The sequence below is a fragment of the Camelus bactrianus genome, chromosome 25 (assembly GCF_048773025.1).
Source record: "Camelus bactrianus isolate YW-2024 breed Bactrian camel chromosome 25, ASM4877302v1, whole genome shotgun sequence".
Taxonomy (NCBI): domain Eukaryota; kingdom Metazoa; phylum Chordata; class Mammalia; order Artiodactyla; family Camelidae; genus Camelus; species Camelus bactrianus.
The window spans coordinates 26,496,995-26,516,546 of record NC_133563.1 but is presented as its reverse complement, the minus strand read 5'-3'; the positions used below and the strand labels follow the sequence as shown (position 1 = coordinate 26,516,546).

The window sequence follows — 19,552 nt, the reverse complement described above, 5'->3', positions numbered from 1 at the left end:
GAACTCAGAAAAGAACCTTATCCAGCTGAATAACTGATGAAAGACAGACGGACAGATGAGGAAAATAAGGTCCAGAGGTAAATACTAAGGCAACTTCCCCAACATCGAGCTATTTACCAGAATAGGTTTCCCTCTGCATTTTCCATCCCACTTTGATTTTCTTTTTCATGATCATGAAGGTATGTAAAGATGCCCACAGCAAGAGACAAAAAGACATGAGTTCATTCTTCATTTTATTTGCATGTCCCACAATGACATCCCAAATACTGAATTCAAATGACAAACTGCAGTTCCTCGGTGTTAGCGCTAATTTATGGTAACAATCATTTCTTTTAAGTATTTGTCTTATTTTACCTTTCATTTTAAATTGCAAACTGAAGTATATATTTACATGTTTATACACAAATAGCCCCAAAAACAAATTAATCTCGAGTCTGGTCCAAGAGTGTCCACTTTAGAAGTGGTGGCATACTATATACATCCTCTTCCAAGTCTTCAGACTTGGTGAGTTCCCAACATTTGTTCTCAAATGGTTCCCCTTGGAGCTTAATAAACCAAGTGCTTCATTTCTGAGTAAATCAGAGGAACTATCACAGAACATGCTCTGTACAATATAGCACCACTACTGAAAATGGCTCGGGGTTTTGTAATCCAAGGTTCTGATTTAAAGCAAAAATAGATGGCATAGGCTGCAACGGCAAAGAAGTGTCCAATTAAAACTAGAGGATTAGGAGACAATCTGTAATAGGAAAAAATACAGACATACATTAGTGAGGCCCAGAAGTTAAACCCGACTCATAAAGAGGTTCCAGTTATATCATCTATAAAGGTAAATGCACACTCTGCACCCTAGAGGACTTTACAAGCATGTGTCTGCCTGCTAAGAGGCAAATAATTTTTTTCTTACAAGAAATTAAGACTTTATCCTTGTCAGAGAAGCCAGTAACTTCTCACTTACATAAACTGTATATTGTGAGCGGTTTTCTTTTACTAAATCTTGAGATCCCAGTCTGAAGCAGCCTGGCCTGTTGAATCTAGATTTGTCAAAAGATACCAGTGTTGACATTCAGACTGCAGATGAGGAGAAAAATCTTAAAGAATTTCATTTGCAGACTTTGCAAGAATAACGCTTCATCTGTCTGCACCGTCAGAACTGTCACTGAGTCTCATACATCCCACACATCAGTCGAATTCAATTTTAAATATAAACTTCTCTATTATTCATGGGTCCCACAGATCAGATGATGTGGATAAACCTACAGGCAAAAAACAAGCTTCCATGCTGATCGAGGATTTTTAGCCTCACCTACTGCCAACTTAGAATTAACACTGTTTCCTGGAAGTAAAATGCAGGACTAAAAATACTGCCTTTTTCCTTTCTCTGGACCAGGTTTTCATTGGGGTACTAATGGGTAATAAAATGACAAAATGCATAAGGAGGAGAGATTTGCAGTAACTCATGAACTGTACAGTCCTAAGAAAATGTGGAATGTTTGTTTCCGCTGTGTCATCAAAAACAACTTACACAGAAAGCAGCCCAACTGGACCAGCAACACATTTTCCACCAAGTTTGAAATAAAGAAAACAGGCTTTCCTTAGTTGCTGTAGGGAATCTAAAATGAAATTTAAAAATTACTCTCAATCAAAATAGTCACACATTTATGTTGGGTGCTAATGACATGTCAGAAAAAATGAAGATGCAACATATATCACACCTTACAGATAACTTCTAAAACATCCTGGCATTTCAACAACCCAAGATTTCTTTTAAATTTCATAATTAACATTACACATAGTAATTTAAATATGAATAAATTTTTTCCTGCTAGGAAATAATTACTAAACACATAGGTCTCAGAAGTTAGAGTTGTTTAAAAGCTATTTCCTTGATTATGCTGTAAAGTCATTAAATGATGTAAAATATTTTGTAAACTTAATCTTACAAAAACAATTCTAGAAACCAAATTCCTAGTCTCTAAGATGCCAAACCCATATCTCTGAGCAGTAAAATATCAAATAAAAAGAATAGCTATGACAGTAAATACTACTAATGCCTGTATCTGTAGTGTTTTATATTTTTCAATAACTCATTAAACCCTCACAACATATATAATCACTCAATCAAATTTTTAATAGTATAATTAATCAATATGTCTTCTCAGGTATGCCTAGATTTTTCTTTACAAAATATAAAAGATACAAATAGGTAAACTTTTATTCCAATTAAAGCTCATTCCTCCTCCAATGTTTCACAACTTTTTTTATGTTGTTTTGTCAGCAGATTCAAATTCATAATGTAAGAAACTCAACAGCATGGAAAGAAGAGCTTAAAAAAAAATCCAAACTTAGTTCTTTTCTTTTTATTTGCCCAACCAGCCATTGTAGCTTTCATGCCAGAGAGCGAGAGACTTGATTGGCAAATCACAACCAGTGAGTTGTTTTTTCCTTTTAGCGACAATGCTGGGTAGAGAGGCTGCAGAAACACTGGTACTAGATCATCTTTTGTCATCGGATGACCAGTGCATGGATCACTAGGGCCTCGGCCAGGTCACAGAAATAGCTTTGTTGTAAATATCTGAAGTAAGGGGATTCAAGTTACATTTATTCTTGAAAACCTAAAGGCGTGGTTTCACTGACCTACTATTAGCTAATTTGTACACGGCTGCGGTGGGGAGATGGCACAGGTGCCTTTTCCTCCATTTCTAACACTGCTTCTGCTCAGCCCTGTTTTCTTTAACATAACCCTTCCACCATAGGGCAACAAAAACAAAAATGTGGGGATATCTCATCTGAGTGAAAGGTGGATGCCTTCAGCTGCTGTGTATTTTCATAGGAGGTAAAATCTAAGCTTGCTATAAAACTCATATGCATTTTACAAAATACTACTTTGAAAAGAAATTGAAACTAGTGTTGAGGAACAAAAAGCATAACAACTATATTGCCTTTTAATTCATGGCCAGAAAGATTTCCCATCACAGTCTTACACATGTGGGGATCTGCATGATCTGATCTGGCCCAGAGGAGTTAATTACTGAGGGACTGCTCTTGAGGTTGTCCAAGGGAAGACAGCAGCCTTCCACACAAAGTGGTGGATACATGATGATCAGAAGCTAAAAATCTTGCTGAGGGAGGGAGTTAAAAAGGACTACCAACTTGGAAGTTAGCAAACTCAGGAAACATTTCTGTTTCTGGCCTAATCGCTAACTTTTTTGTAGATAAATTCACTTCCTGTACTAAAAGTCTGCAATTCAGTAATGTTCAACTAGAAATAGCTACACTTACCATCTGTGGCAGAAAATAATTCATGAAGAGCCTGAGCAAGGATATTCACAACAAAGGAATGAGACATTTTTCTTGTCCAATAGAATGATTTTTTAGCCTAAAAAAGGAAAAGACCACTTATTATATGGGAAGAGGGAGGGAGGGAGGGAGGGAGGGAGGAAAGACTGTTTATAATCCCCTAAACTGATACTTACCCTAAGGACTATCTACAAGTAGTTATGCCTTGTTTACCATTTACACACCAAAAAAAAAAAAATCTCCAGAGCAATGAGTTACATCTCTAAAGCTAAGTGGCCCATGTAATCCAATGTCCCATAATATCCGGATACAGAAATTCTAGAAGGGTCATAGGTTACAAGTCAGGTTCTTAAGCCTGAACAAGACTGCCTAAGAATCGTTACTAAGGATCCAGCTCCTAGGTACAGATCGCCCCTTCAAAGCCCCATTCCACTTAAGCCCCAGAAATAAATCTATTTTGAGACATTTTTGTGAAAGAATAACTTAGTATCTTACCTGGAAAATGGCTGCATCATCGTAAAGGTCTGGGATGCCCTTTAGCAATTTTCTCCATATTTTTATATCTTTTAAAACAACAGTCATTCCTCCTCCAGTAAGAGGATGCCTCATATTATGTGCATCTCCCAAAAGAAGAACACCTATAAAAAGAGGATTTAGATCATGACATCATCCTGGAGCATCCCTCAAGACCAAAAAAGACAACTCTGTTCATTCATAAACACTGTAAATGTGAGCTAGTATATTAGAACGTGAAAATACAAGGGACTAAATCATGAGTAAAATTTGTTCAGATACAAATTCAAGAGTTAATTTAATATTTATTGGGTACCTAATATGTGCCAGACACTGGAGTTACAGTGAGAACATGGTCACTTGTCCTCAATAAAATCACATGTGAATCTCAAGTTAAGTCAAGCAATGTCAAAGTATTCATAAGATCTCTTCCATGAATAAACAAAAGGACCTATGTATAGGCAGCCAGGAAAAAAAAAAGCAAGTCTTCTACAAGGGAAAAAAAATCAAGAGGTCTTTGACATTTCATAGCAATATTCGCTTCCCTGTAATTCGCAATATTATAGGGAAATGTCTGTACAGTTCTGAGGGAAAGAAAGCAGACCCCAGGAAGATCAGACCCAGCCACACTGTAGTTCAAGTTAAAAGGCAACAATAAAAGAGAATGAAATATTGCCATTTGCAGCAACACAGATGACCCTAGAGATTATCATCTTAAATGAAGTAAGTCAGACAGAGAAAGACAAATGTCCTATTATCACTTACATGTGATATCTAAAAAAAGACACAAATTTTATTTATAAACCAGAAATAGACTCACAGACATAGAAAACAAACTACGGTTACCAAAGGGAAGAGGTAGGGTATGGGTAAATTATTAGTTTGGGATTAACAGATACACAGTACTATATATAAAACAGATAAACAGCAAGGACCTACTGTATAGCACAGGGAACTATATATATTCAATTTCTTGTAATAAGCTACAATGGAAAAGAATCTGAAAATATATGTGTATGTATAACTGAATTGCTTTGCTGTACACCTGCAACTAACATTGTAAATCAACTACACTTCAATAAAAAATTAAATTAAAAAATTGAAAAGCAATAGGCAGATATTGCAAAGCCATCAGAAGTTAATTTAGGAGAATAAGCCTTGATTGAATCCTATCTGAAAATAAGGGCCTGAATCAAGCCTGCAGAAGCAGCTCTGCAGTTTGACTCCTCACCTCCTGCCCGGGCTGCTCACTCTTAACATTCCCAGTCCGTTGTCAGCCTGACTAGTGACCTATGACTTAGAGGGACATTTACACAAAGCATTTATTTCGTCTGTGAGAAAAATAGACAACCGTAGTAACTGTGGTAAGGTGGCAGGATTATGGATACTTTTTTCTATAATGTCACAATATATTACATTTCTAACTAATTATAGAATATAAATTTATAAAAAGGCAGCTTCTAAATATTAATCCAAATTTTTTATGTATCACTCTAACACCTTTCCTACAGACTCTAACCAGCTTTTACTCCTTCTCCATGGACCATTCCCAGTCCCACCAGTTAGCATACGCTCCCACAGCACGCTGTTTGTATCAGCTTGGCATTGGCTCCATTCTGCTGTGCCGTATAGTTTATTCATATGACCGGTAGTTTATGATGCATGTGCTTCCGTAGCAAACTACGGTTGTTTATGTTCAGGAACCACAGTACATCGACAGCTCCTGTTCAGACCTCTTCTCGGGGCTCCACACTCGTGTTTTAAATGCGGCTCCGCACAGCTCCACTCAAATGCCCTCCCAGAACTTCATACCCACCAGGTCCAAAAGTGAACTGATCATCTACCCACACTTCCCTAAACCTACACTTTTTCCTACATTTCCAATGTCAGCAAATAGCTGGCAAAATTATCTAAGCCTGAAACCTAGACTCCATCAAGAGATCTCTCTCTGTCTTACTACACTCCATCACTGTTTTGTGCATTCTACATCCTAGCTATCACCCAAATCCATTCCCTCTCTTCCATTTTTACTGCCACACCCTAGTTCAGGACTTTCATCACCATCACCTTTCATCCACCAGAGAAACACAAATCAAAATCACAGTGAGGTAGCATGTCACACCTACTAGGACGGCTATGAGCAAAAAGACAGGTAACAGATGTTGTAAAGAATGTGAGGAAACTGGAACCCTCGTACATTGTTAATGGAAATTTAAGAAAGGTCGGCCCCTTTTAAAACAGTTTGGCAGTTCCTCAAAGCATTAAACCGAGAGGAACCATAGGATCCTGCAATTCTATTCTTAGGTATATGCTCAAGAAAAACGAAAATAAATGTCCACAAAACAACTCATACACAGGTACGAACCAAAAGTGGGAACAACCCAAATGTCTATCGTCTGATGAATGAATAGTCAAAATGCAGTCTATCCACACGTGGGCCGTCATTTGGCCGTAATAGCAAGTGAGGGACTGATACATGTTACAGCGTGGATGAACCTTCAAGAAGCCAGTTACAAAGCGTCCCACACTGCATGATTCCACTTACAGGAACTATCCAGCATAGGCAAATCTATAGAGACTTTCTAGGCTCATGGTTGCCTGGGGGTTGGGAGGAAATGAGGAGTGACTGCTCATGGGTACAGGGTTTCTTTCTGGCCTGATAAAAATGTTCTAAAATTGACTGTGGTGATGGTTGCACAGACTTACGAATATACTCAGAACTAATACACTTTAATTGGGTGAACCATGATTTGTGAATTATAACTCAATAAAGCTATTATAAAAAAGAACTTTTCAATGACTTTCCATTGTCTATAGGATTAAAACTACCCTTTAAATAAATATCTTACCTTTCTGCCACTCTGACACCTATCCTATGCTCCAGCCATAGGACACTCCTTGAGTTCACTTAAGTGCCATGGTTTCCCGGTCCTCCTGGCTTCTGTAGATGTTCCACCTACTTGGAAGCCCCTCATCACACTGTCCTGTTGAATTCCCACTCACCCTTCGTGCCCCAAGTATCCCCAGCTTATTCCCAGAGCAATGTCTTCCCTAATAGCCCTTCCCAGTTCACAAGCTCCCCTCTGCCCTGCACCCCACTTCTCAGTGAATCGGGGACACCACAAGTGGGATTATTACAGCATTTATCAGCAGGGTTCTGAAATCACCTGTCTCTAGCTCTCACTAGAACAGTGCCTTCTCTAAATTAAGAACTATATTTAATTAACTGTTGTAACTCCAATAACTAGAACAGTGACTTACATAAGCTTAATATTAAATGAGAGATACCACAAAACTACTGTTGGTATTAGTAACAAGTCAGCCCACAACCATCAGTTCTCGGCACCACGTGTTATCCCCTAGGAGTGTCAGCTGAACCACACGCGTCATCTGGCATTTCCCTCACCAGATCAATCCAATAAAACAATACCTCGTTTGTTTGCTGGTGAAGAAGGGAGGAAGCTTGCTGGCATAGATCTCAAACGAGAATTCTGTGTGGCTTCTAGGAACGGTTCTTTCAGGTGGTCTGTAATAAAGCCCGCCCCAACAAAGAAATGGTTTATAACACTCCAATTTCAAATGATCACATTTTGTTATCAAGCAGAAACAAATACTATAAATCTGTTACGGTTGTTACATACATCCTTTGTGAAAAAATAATTATTTTATTAATAAATTTTTCACTAAGTACCTACTTACTCATGCTAAGGGATGACTAAGGAATCTAGGAGAAAATTAATGTAAGTAGATGCACATTAGAGCTGGATGACCAAAAAAACTAAAGGAAGAGCGAAACAAACCCCGATGAGACGAGACAGGGAGAAAAACCACCCACCTCGCGTCCAAACGTTAACAGGTGCCATAAATTTAACATCTAATTTACTGTCACCACCATATTCTATAATAACAGATGAAATAAACCCCCAGTTCACAAACAGCGGGAGGGCATGCACAGTGGGAATAGGGTAAGATGTGGAGAGCACTGCCTTTCTGAGCTTCAGTTTCTTCATCTAGAAATGAAATGGTTGGATTAGCTCATCCCTGAGATACCTCCCTGTTTTAAAGTTTTGTGCTTCCACGTGTATAGAAAATGAACTTCCTTTTCATACAATTCCCACTGTAATCCGAGGATACAGGGGTACAGTGCCTATGTGGAAAGTTCTCCCTCCCTACGGTGAGCAGAACTTCTATAACCTGACTAAGAACATAAACCTACAAATGGTCTTCCTCCTGATCACAGGGCAGTCTGCTCCAACTAAGCTCTAGGTTAGGAAAAAAACTACAGTGAAAGGAAACATGCCAAAAATAGTTTCCCTTTGGAGAAGCTAAGTAACCTCTCTGAATCTTTGTTCCCTCATCTGTAAAATGGGGATAATGATAATGCCCACCTCACAGGGTGGTTTTGTAGATTAAATTATGTGTGTAAAGCACCTCTTATATAGTAGACATTCAATAAATGACTCTACAAGAACCAAGCACAAAAAGTAATTAAGAGAGATTTCAAGAATTCATAGAACTCAGACTGCTATCCAGCCTATCTTAAAAAACACCATATATGCCAACATTAGTAATTATTCAGAAAACTATGCTTCAATTACTACTCTGAAAAAATATAATGAAACTATTTTTTTTACTTGGAGCTTTTTTTATGTACTAGTTTAAATAGTTTATTCAGCTCTAGCGAATCTGACCGGCTAGATGCATTTTTCACCTGCCATCCTTATCTACGGCCTAATTTAGACAAAGCTTTAGTGAGAACTGGAGATAAAGAGCCTTCTGTGAGTCTTGCTTGCAGACTGTAGATTACAATGGGAGTGCAATCCTATTTCTTACCAGGTAATTGTGGGTAAATGTTTTCAGTCATGTATTCTCTTAAATCTCTTGGCATTTCTCCTCGAATGTCAACAAGCACTCGCGTTTTATTAGGTGAAATCTGGTAGAGGAGAACTGGATTCGAATTCACTAAAACAAGCTCGGCATGATTGGCTTTAAACTGTGGTGCATTCTAGAAAAATAAGTAAAATATTTTAATCATTTTCAAATTTCAAGTTGCTTTTATTGTTCTGGAATTGCATTCCTACCTACCTCCATAAGAAAGCCAACAAAATGAGAGGACACGGAAACTTTATTGGGGATCATCAGGTTTTTCCTGAACTTGGAAAAAAGCCCATCTGCAACAACAGTCAACGGAGCGTGGAGTTCCTACAACATAAGCAAAGGCTCACGTCAGCTAAATGTTCAGAAACACAGTGAAAGGCCATTCCTTTAAAATGTACATGAACAAACTGACATATATGATGGGCATTACAGAGGGTATGTGGAGATACTGGCACTGACGGGGCTCTTATGGGGGCGGAAGTTACTGCAGGACCAGTCTTCAGAGACACTTCAGAGACGCTTCCTCCTGAGTCTGGGAGGATCACCATCCTTCAAGGCTCTGCCACCCAAATCATCTGGGATTAAGCTACTTTGAGAGACAATGGGGGGAACTACTACAAAAGCAGCACAGGCCATAGAAGACTGAATCTCATTGCAAATTCCAAGGACTAACCACATCCTTTTATTCTAGAATTTTCTAACTTCTCATAGTGCTTTCAGTCCTTGGCTAGGGCTCAGAAGAATTTTTGTACACATGAACGTATGTATTTATATTACCTTGCAATCACCCCCACTAGAGTGTAATTTCTAGGGGGCAGTGACCCTATGGAGCAGCCCCGAAGCGTCAACAGACAAGCCTTCGACTCTTTCTCCTTTTACTAAATCAACATGAGCAAATACTGGAAACTGTTTTATTCTGTTACCTCCCTAGAAATTCTCTTTCTTATTTAAACAATAGTTCATTTTATCCTAATCATTTCTTTTATGCTGAATCCTTCCTTTTTGCATCTTCCAGTTCCCCTCTGCATCTCTGTTAGGGTACACTTCTCATTTCAGTTTTTAATAGTTAACATCACGGTGTTTGTTTCCAAAGTTACTTATACAGCATTCTGAGGTGCTCCAAAGAGCAATGTGCTGCAATCTGTCACAGAGGGCTTACAGAGATCTCAGCCCATTTGATTAATAATAAATCAGTAAGCCTAGTTTTTTAAAGGAATAGGAGAAAAAGAAAAAAATCTTAGGAAAAACTGGTATTTGATATATCTCACCTTAGTATCTCCAGTTTCTTTATCTCTGTACTGAACTCCTATCACAGCATCATCTTCTTCTAGTAACTGTAGCGCAATGCCTTCAATAAACTTTGTACTGAAAGATAAATAGAGATAAATTCTCTAGTAGTGCAACTGAACAATTTAAATAAGGAATGAAAAATTTCCTTTTTTCCTCATCTCCAGTTTACCCACATAAACTGGACACACATGTACATAGAAAAAGGTCTGAATGACAAAAAGCAAAAACATCATTAATGGGTTTTAGAATTATGTGTGGTTTTTATTTTCTAATTTCTTAAAACTGAATACATAATACTAAATGTAATGATTTTTAACAGCATTTTAAAAGGTAACATGGGATTTTTATCTGAATTCATTAAAAAAAAAAATACACACAGAAAAACATTACATAACCACACAAATCCAGATACAGATCTGGAGGTTAGCCACCAAATTATTCAGAGTAGTTAGTTCTAGTTAGAAGGATCGTGGCTAATTTTTACAATTTTCTTTATATTTCTGAATATCTTTCCATTTTCTATAATGAACATATTCTACTTCCACAGATATCAAGTCCTTTCAGTTCTAGGAACAATCCACTTACTTCTTCACTTGCTTTATCAACACTTAAGCCTTTGCCAGTGACATGACGGTTCTCATGTTTAAAACTTCCTTAACTATAGTATATAAGGCTAGAGGCAAATAATTAGTTAGTAATTGAGAGAAGAAGCCCTTTAAAAATTGTGAATCACTATATTGTACATCTGTAACTTATAAAATACTATACATCAACTATAACTGAAAAAAAAAAAAAGCCAGTCCTATCAGCTAGGTCCTTAGTATGAATGGAAGAGGGATATTCTCTTAAAGTCCTCTGTCCTGACTTTTAATAGAAAGCGCCATGACAACAAACCCCAGCTCCCAAATGGGCACACGTGTACTTAAATCTTAATTATAACAACTACACCCTCTAAATTCTAACCACATAAAAAAAATCACACCATTGATTTAGTCAAAGGAAAATTCTCAATTGTTCTGTCATTCAAAGGAAAATTATCTATATGATATTCTTAAAGGCACTGAAAATCTACCATTCTTTGAACTTAGGTATTAGTGTAATAGCTAGGTTCTGGCCCATACCCAAACACTTATGAAAATTTGTAAAACAGTATTTGTACAAAGGCCAAGTTTAAATGTGCTTCTTCAACATACATGAGAAGCTGTAGTCTTACTTGGGTTCTGCCATAGCTGCTTTCCGGAGACTCATGATGAATCTTCCATGATGGAAAGCTCTTCCACTCTGCACGTGATTGTCTTCCGCCAGAGGGAAAGGAATCTGAACCTCTGATTTGTTTTCCACATCATGAATTATGTAGCCACTTACAACCTGGGCATCAATACCTTCCACTGTATCTGCAAAACAATTCAGTTCAAAAAAAAATCAGTCCTGTAATATGCCCAGACTTACAGCAGGTACCAAGAGGACACGGAAGCACTGCAAGTGAGCTTCTGTCTTCATCCAGCTAGACTGGACAATAATACTGTTTCAGAAATCCTAATGCTTCTGGGAGACAACAGCCTCAGCAAATTTGTAATACCACAAAAGATTAATATTTATATACAAACTTTACTCATTAAAATCCTTAAGAAAAATATTAAGATCCTAAAAATAATGGGCAAAAAAGTACATGGATGATTCATATTAAGCAACAGAAACATTGAACATATCAGGGAAACTGTTCAAACTTGATAAAAAAAAAAATCAATGCAATAAAACTGAAACAGTAAGACACCAAATCTATCAAAACTGCTGGTGAGATGATAAAATGGATCAATTTATGTATTACTGGTCATACTGTAAAGTAATATTTTAGAAAGTAAATACAGCAATAACTATCAAGAACCACAAAGAAGGCAGCATCTTTTGATGTAATAATCATAGTCTTGGAATCCATCTAAGATATTCATCCTAAAGATGTAATTCTCATTTTTAACAATAAAAGCTATATGCAAAAATAAGTTCACTACTGTGTCACCTCTAATAAAGAATAACTGTAAATAACCTAAATGTTAATCTAAGTTAGAAAAGTGAAGTATATTATTAAGTATCAATTGAGAAAATGCTATGCATGGGTTTAAAATTACAATGATGAAGAATGGTTAAGAGTACTGGAAATATGTTTATGTTAAGTGAAAAAGTGGACTTTAACGTATCAAAATAGTCATATAATACATACTTAGATACATTAAAATAAGATATACTAAGATGAAGGACATTAAAATAATTTCATTTCTGGGGGGCTGGGTATAGCTCAGTGGTAGAGCACAATACTTAGTGCACATGAGGTCCTGGGTTCAATCCCCAGTACCTCCATTAAAAAATAATAAAAATAATTTCATTTCTGATGAAAGGAAAACTTTGTAATAGTTTTATCACATGTCTATGCTACAATCAAAATAAATTAGGTTTCTGATATGCTTTTTAATTACACTTAGAATACAGTCAGAGACAAGCTGAATGAATATTTAATCACACATCTAACCTAAGATCAAAGTAAGTTAGTTTTTTGGTATGGTTTCTTCATTATCCCAGTTAAAATTCAGTCAAAGGAAAGTACACTGACATCCTAAAAGCTGCCAATTAGCAGTGCATTCAGTCTGGAACTCGGCAAACTGCCAGTCTTTACTGGCCTAAATGTTTGAAGCCCACCTAGTGTTTCTACTTTTGTATTTGTATTTTCTATTTGTCTAGCTACTGAGACAAGCTTGTTTTTCTTAATCCACAATTGTATCATGGAAGAACTTTAAATGCTAAAATCGGCCAATTTAGAACACACCAGAAAATGTAAAAAGTATACAATGGTAGCAGAGTAAAATTTTCCCTTGGGTAAATTATCTTCAGACAAGTATACAAATAAGGTCTAATTTAAGATTCCTTGAAACAATCCTCTCTCTCTCTCTCCCCCTCCCTTCTTCCCTCCCTCTCAACTGTATTGATGAAATCATATATGACAGACTTTGGCTCTTACTTTCTTAAGCAGACAGGAAGATGATGCCCTAAACCTCAATGAAATTCATGCTTCACAAATACTAGACAGTTAATAACTCTGAAGACAGTGACATGACTTAGGGGTGTCACTATCAATCATCAAATTCCAATATTAGACTACTGGTCAACATATCAGATTAAACTGACATGGAAAACACTCTTCCACATTAAAAATTGAAAAGGTGCTTCTATAAAAAGGTAAGCTAAAAAAATTAAAATTAAAAAAATTTTTAAAAAAACAATCCCAATACCTCCATTTAAAAAAAAGGCAAGTTAAAAACAAAAACAACAAAGAAACAAAAACCAAAAACCTGTATAAGCTAAAAAAAAAAAGCAATTTCAAAGTCAAACCAGTGAGCAAGCTTTAAAAGAAATAGCATAAGGATACCAGACTCACAAGCCTGAAGGCTAGAGTTTTAAGCCACTCCTGGATAGGAGGTAAGGGGGCCCTGACATGTGAGGGATGCTGGAACTGAGAACCATACGTACCTTTCTTGTCAATATACTAGAAACCAGAAAACCTCAATTCAGCGCCCTGAGGCATGGCATGGAAGTAAGCCATCTACCTCTGGGTGGAGCCACCCTTAAGAAATCCAAACATAACTTTGTGCCGTGACCTGGTATGAAGTCTGAACCTCATAATGTGTTTACAGTACATTATGAAATGGGTATCATTTATGAAAGTCCAAGTAGAAACCAGAGTCAAGGAATAAATATAACAAAAGACAGACAAGATTTATGACACTTAATTCAATTACATTTAAGACTCAACTGAATGGAGAACACACTTCATTCACAGACAGGAAGTCCAAGTCAATTTTTCTAAAACTGAGCTATACATTTAGCACTATTTCAGTTACAATCTTGATAGGGTTTGTTTTCACGGAAATCGAAATCTAATTCTAAATTATATACAGAAAATCTAATTCTAAATTATATATGGCCAAGAAAAGCCAAGATAATCCTAAAGAAAATGAGGTGGGGAGGAAGTTCCCCACTAGGTATCAACACCACAAAGATACAGCATTTAAATTATAATATGTTAATTTTAAGAGTTCTAGATATTAAGCTTAAGCCAAAAGGCAATCAATTCACGTATTAAAAACCCACACTCCAGGACAGGTCAGTTGGTATTAAAAGTGTACACTCCAAAAAGTCACTATTTCAAGGGCTTCTATTCTCCATCTCACCACACCTGAGGGGGAGCAGACAGCATAATGAACGTTCAAAAGGACTCCTAATTATGATAATAAAGGTATGCGTGCCATTTTAGCCATGTGGACTGGCTACAATGCCTCAGCCGCTCTCCTCACATCTTGCAGGAACTACATCTAAGACTTGTTGCCACAGCCTTGGAGATGTCCCCTAAGGCTAGATTTCTAAACGCTTCTACATCCAGTCATTAGTCCATTAGTCGGAGGGCATTTCCAGTTGCCTGATGTTCAACGACAAAGGGAACAAAGGCCTGTCTCCTGATACCCTCACACCTGCTGCCAGGAACCTCTGATGGGAGATGGTGGCTGGGAACTTAGAAGGACAGAGATGGGACCTCCCTTCTTCTAAAGCACCGCTCCACTTGGAGCAGGGTGCTGCAGTCTTTGCTTTTCCTCCTCACCTGCTCCTTCTCAGTCCTTTTTTGGCTCCTGCTCACCTCACTGGTCTCCGTACATCAGAGCACCCGAGAGGCCGTCCTGGGCCTCTTCTTGGCAATGTCTTGTCTCATTTAGATACTAGGACTCCGCTCTTTCTCTCACACCCGATCCATCAGCAAGTCCTACCTTCCAAATATGTTCCCAGAACTTGACCGCTTCCCCCACCTCTACTGATGTCACCCTGTTTCAAGCCATCACCTCTCACTGATTCTGCAGTAACCTCCTAGCAGGTCTCCCAGCTTCTGACTTGCTGCTTGATGATCTCTTCTTTTCTCTTCACAATAACAAGGACATTTTAAAATATTTCTATATATCTATGTATGTATATACATGACTGGGACATTGTACACCAGAAATTGACATATTGTAATTGACTGTACTTCAATTAAAAAATTAAAATAAAATAATACTTCTAATCATATTTCTAAAATGTGAAATTTAATGAGTCCTCTTCTGACGATTCTTCAGTGGCTTCCCTTTGGAGTAAAAGCCAAATCCGTATGATGGGCTACCATGGAATCCAGCCCCCATTATCCATCTGACCTTTTCGCTAACTCGCACCGCTCTAGTCAACACGATTCTTCCCGCTTACTCTCCAAAGAGGCCAGGCTCACTTCTTCCACCAGGCTTTTCCCCTTGATACACTCTCTGCCTGGAGAGATACACTTTTCACCCAGATACCCCTGGAGCTGCTTCCTCACCTCCCTCAAATGTCATCTTCTCAGTCAGACTTTCCCTTCCCCCAAGAGTAGTTTTCTAGTCTCAAATTTTATCTCCTACTCACTTTAGTCTCTGTTTTGACTCCACTGAAACATGTTGTCAATGTCACACAACCTCCAAATGGCCAAATGCAATGGCCCTTTCTCTAGACTCATCCTACCTGACCCTTCATTACTTCATTAGCAAACCATCACAGCACTCCTTTCCTTTCTTGACATGGACCCATTCCCTCCTACTAGAAACATTTTCCTCTCTTGGATCAAGTGCCACCCAACTCTTCCAGCTCTCTTCTGCCATTCTTCCAGCTCCATCTCAGTCTCTTTTGCAGGCTTCTCTTCTACCCAATCTTTAAATGTCAGTTTCCCAGGACGGTTTATTCTGTCTTTTCTTTTTGCTCCCTGCAAACTCTGCTTAGATGGTCTCAAGTCATTGCTGTGGCTTTTAAGTACTACAAATAATGCTGACATTTCTGAAACGTCTAACTCCAGACAGCTCAAACCACTCCTCTGCACTCTGGATCAGCACTCTGGATTAACTTAACATCTTCACTTGGCTATCTCAATAGGTCCCCCAAGTTCCCCCCAAATGCCTCTTCATCCTCTTATCAGCAAATGGTACCACCATCTACCAGCTGTTCAAATCAAAACCTAGGAATCTTTTTTAAGATCGCCTCTTCCTCATATTTCACACTGATCCTTTAGTAAGTCATGCCATTCCTGCCTCTTAATTTTCTCAAGACTCTGTCCGCTTCTCTTTAACCCTCCGCTACCTTGCTGGTCAAAAACACCATCAACTGTCAGTTGGACTTAGCAATGAGATCCCACTAGACTCCCTGCATCAACTCTTGCTACCCACCCCCAACCCCACCACAACCTTATAGTTTATTCACCACACAATATCCACATATTCTCTTAAGACAGCATTCATAAACTGCAGGGTGACTCAATGGTAAATTGTGAAATGAATTTTGAGTATGAATTGTATACTTGGGTAAAAGCATAATCAGTATTTAAAAAGTAAAATAAATTTCAGTCAGATTTATGTTTGTATATAGGTCCTGAGTCAGGATACAAGATGCGTCTGTCATTGTAAATATCTGTAAAAGGCATTTACAGAGGCGTCAACAGGACAGACTCCACCGCCTACAAAGTCCTGCATTACCTGGCAGCTGCCTACCTCCCCAGCCTGAATTTCAAGTTTCTCCTTTCCCCATTACCCAACACTTTCTGGCTACATTGGCCTCCTTTTCAGTTTGCTGAATAAAAAGGATTATCTATGAGACAAGGACTCTTAAGTGTTTGTCCATTTTATAGATGAGGAAACTAATACACAGGAGATTAAGTAGCTTAGCCAAGGCTTTTTAAATGCCTCAGCTGGTACTTAAATCCTAAACTGCTTCAAATCCAAGCAATCTAGTGCCAGAATCACCACTGGTAATTACTACAGCATACTGCCTTACCCCATATACCAAGCAAGCTCTTTCTCAATTCACAGCCTGGGTCTATTTTGTACTCTGATCCTCAAGAGCAGACAGTTGATCAGTCTTGCTCACCAGTATATTCTTGGTACCCAGTAGAGCACAACATACTGAGATCGGCTGGGACCTGGGAACTTGTGCTGCAGTGCTTGCAACTGGACAAATATCTCCTTGAGCAACAGAACACAAGGAAACTATAAGGGACTAAAAATAACTGCATACAGGCACAAATTATGAACAATAAGACAAAAAAAGACCAAAAACCCAAATGTCACTTCCGAGGTGTCAGGAGCAAAAGCAGGGTAATGCGCGTGATCCCTGCACACAGCCTCACAGGGCGGTGCGGGGGGGACCACCTAAGCCACCCCTCTGGCCCCACCCCATTTAAGGGACCAGCTCACCCCCACTCAGAGAAGTCTTCCCCCTCAGAGAGTGAGCAAGGGAAACTGTTACTTGTTCTCGCTCCCTCATGCTACGGCATGGGTCCCAATAAAGCCTTGATTGAATTTCTTGTCTGGCCTCTTATCAATTTCTATTGATTTAGGAGTCCAGGAACTCTGGTTAGTAAAAATATAAAGCATACAGTGAATAAGTATTTCCTAAGTGAAGAGTATTTAAAAAGCATTGGTTTAACGGATAAATGATGATTAAATATAAGCGTATTTTCTACTGGTACATAATATTCACCTGTAGTTCCCTTCACCTTTTGCTAAATTTCATGCCCTCCTTCTAGTTTTCCAGTCCTTAATTTTGACCATTACAATTTTTCAGCCACTTCATTGTATCTCACTAAGGCTACTTCTGTCAACTCATACTAAGGGCTTTATTTTCTCCTTCGCTCTCATCTGCAGGCAAATTTGCTGGTAAATGAGTATAGTAACTTTTACACATGAAAATAAAATGAAATACCTTTTTACCAGCCACAGGATAGTCTAATGTGAAGAGTGTTTGCTTATACCACATAACTGGTAAAAATCAATATGAACTTACCTTCAAGACCAAGGTCTTTAAGGACATTATAACCACCTGGCTGCAGAAATTCTCCAACTATCCTGTCGGGCTCCTTTAAATCTCTCTCAATTACTGTCACCTTTCTTCCATCTCTGGAAAGCACTGCTGCTAAGGCAGAGCCAAGGACTCCAGATCCCACAATGATAACTTCTGGATCATTTTGAGAAGATACCAACGTAGATGCAGCTGCTCCTATTAAGGTTGTTTCTGAAATATTGGTTCCTTTTTTGCACTGTTAAAAAAAAAAAAAGTGAATTATGTAGCCACATTTGTTATCCTTAAATCATGCTACTACTATAGACACACTGGACTTCTGCACCTTAGGTAAAAACTACACCAGAAACGTTATCAAATCAAATGAACCATTACATTTTAAAACCCAATCAAATATAAAAAGCAATGATACCAAAATATTGCTAAGCAAAAATGTATAATAATATCCTAATAAAATTAAATATATATTCCATCTCCCAAATATACTCTAGAAAATGCTTCACACATTTAGAAATCCATACCAGGCCAAACAGAAAAAATGTTTACAAGGGGCTTCAAAGGCTTATAGGGAAAATTTTATCATTGATTAGCCAATTCTTCAAATATACACTGAGCATCTATTGTACGCAAATCATGTACAACTTCTGATATGACTTCATGTTGCAAACTATTTAGCACCTTTTAGGTATTTCCACTATTCATCTTTATTTTCTCCCTCTGAATCTTCATCTGAAAAATCTATTTTAATCTAAAATCACTTTTATACAACAAAAAGACTATCAAATCCTGTCTACTGACCTATTAATTGAGAATTATTCAACTTAAAAATTCCAAAGAACAACTAACTCATTCTGTCCCTTGTGATTCGACCTGTTCACAGTTTATTCCTTAACATAAAGAACATATTTAATTTATCCCTTCCCCCCCCCCCCCATCCTGATACTCTTCACAGAGCCTGGACAAACTACTGGCCTTCCAGTTTAGGAATAAGGACAAACATTAAACCTATCATAGTTAGGCTGACAGTAAACACCTTAACTTTGATTATAAGATGAAAAAGTCCTGTTTTGAGAGATTTCTGCTCATCAAGAGTAACAGTGCCTGTTGGGTTTTTTTTTAAATGAATTAATTCAATGTTGTAATAAGTATTTTTTCTTGGCATGTGGATTCACAAATACGAACACATCTCAGATACAGAACTTCAAGGAACCATCTTGAGTTCTCTGACCTTAGCATTAGGGCAAGACTAAATGCCACTGTGAAGGGGTTTTAATAAAAGACCTCAGGCAAAAAATGAAGGAGATAAAACCGAAAATCCTTTAGAATTTTAATTCTCTGTGATTCTAATATTCATTCAGCCTCTAGAATCGACCAGGGCCTTGTCCATTCTACTTTTTATAATTTCTCTTAGAGAAATTAGCTTTTCACAATTTCCTAATGGCCAGCACAACTGACTATATTTCAATTACTGTTCTGAGAGCAAGATAAACCCCTTTTGTCATCTTAGCCAATTTTTATTAGATTTTCTCCCTAAGATTCCCCTGCTGAGTACACACACACAACGACACACACACAATCCTGGAAGGGGAACTCTGGAGGAAGTTATATCTTTCAGAGCCTTGTCAGTAGATGAAGCACTAATGGGAACTTAGTACTCAATCTACCAACTATCTACTCAGTCTACCAA

At 37.9% G+C, this 19,552-nt stretch overlaps 1 protein-coding gene across 4 annotated transcripts in view; it reads right to left on the bottom strand.

Moving 5' to 3' along the window:
- Positions 1-216: 216 nt before the first annotated feature.
- Positions 217-19,552, bottom strand: part of SQLE (squalene epoxidase) — a 28,158-nt gene continuing 8,822 nt past the window's right edge. For all 4 annotated transcript variants that reach the window (XM_074353051.1, XM_074353050.1, XM_074353053.1 and 1 more), the window contains exons 3-12: positions 17,851-18,103; positions 11,195-11,375; positions 9,960-10,056; positions 8,899-9,015; positions 8,647-8,818; positions 7,244-7,339; positions 3,796-3,938; positions 3,283-3,379; positions 1,526-1,613; positions 217-739 (exon numbers count right to left, since the gene is read on the bottom strand). In XM_074353051.1, the coding sequence (XP_074209152.1) occupies positions 547-739; positions 1,526-1,613; positions 3,283-3,379; positions 3,796-3,938; positions 7,244-7,339; positions 8,647-8,818; positions 8,899-9,015; positions 9,960-10,056; positions 11,195-11,375; positions 17,851-18,103 (1,437 nt within the window). In that variant the 3' untranslated portion in view covers positions 217-546. The remainder of the gene's footprint in view (positions 740-1,525; positions 1,614-3,282; positions 3,380-3,795; positions 3,939-7,243; positions 7,340-8,646; positions 8,819-8,898; positions 9,016-9,959; positions 10,057-11,194; positions 11,376-17,850; positions 18,104-19,552) is intronic.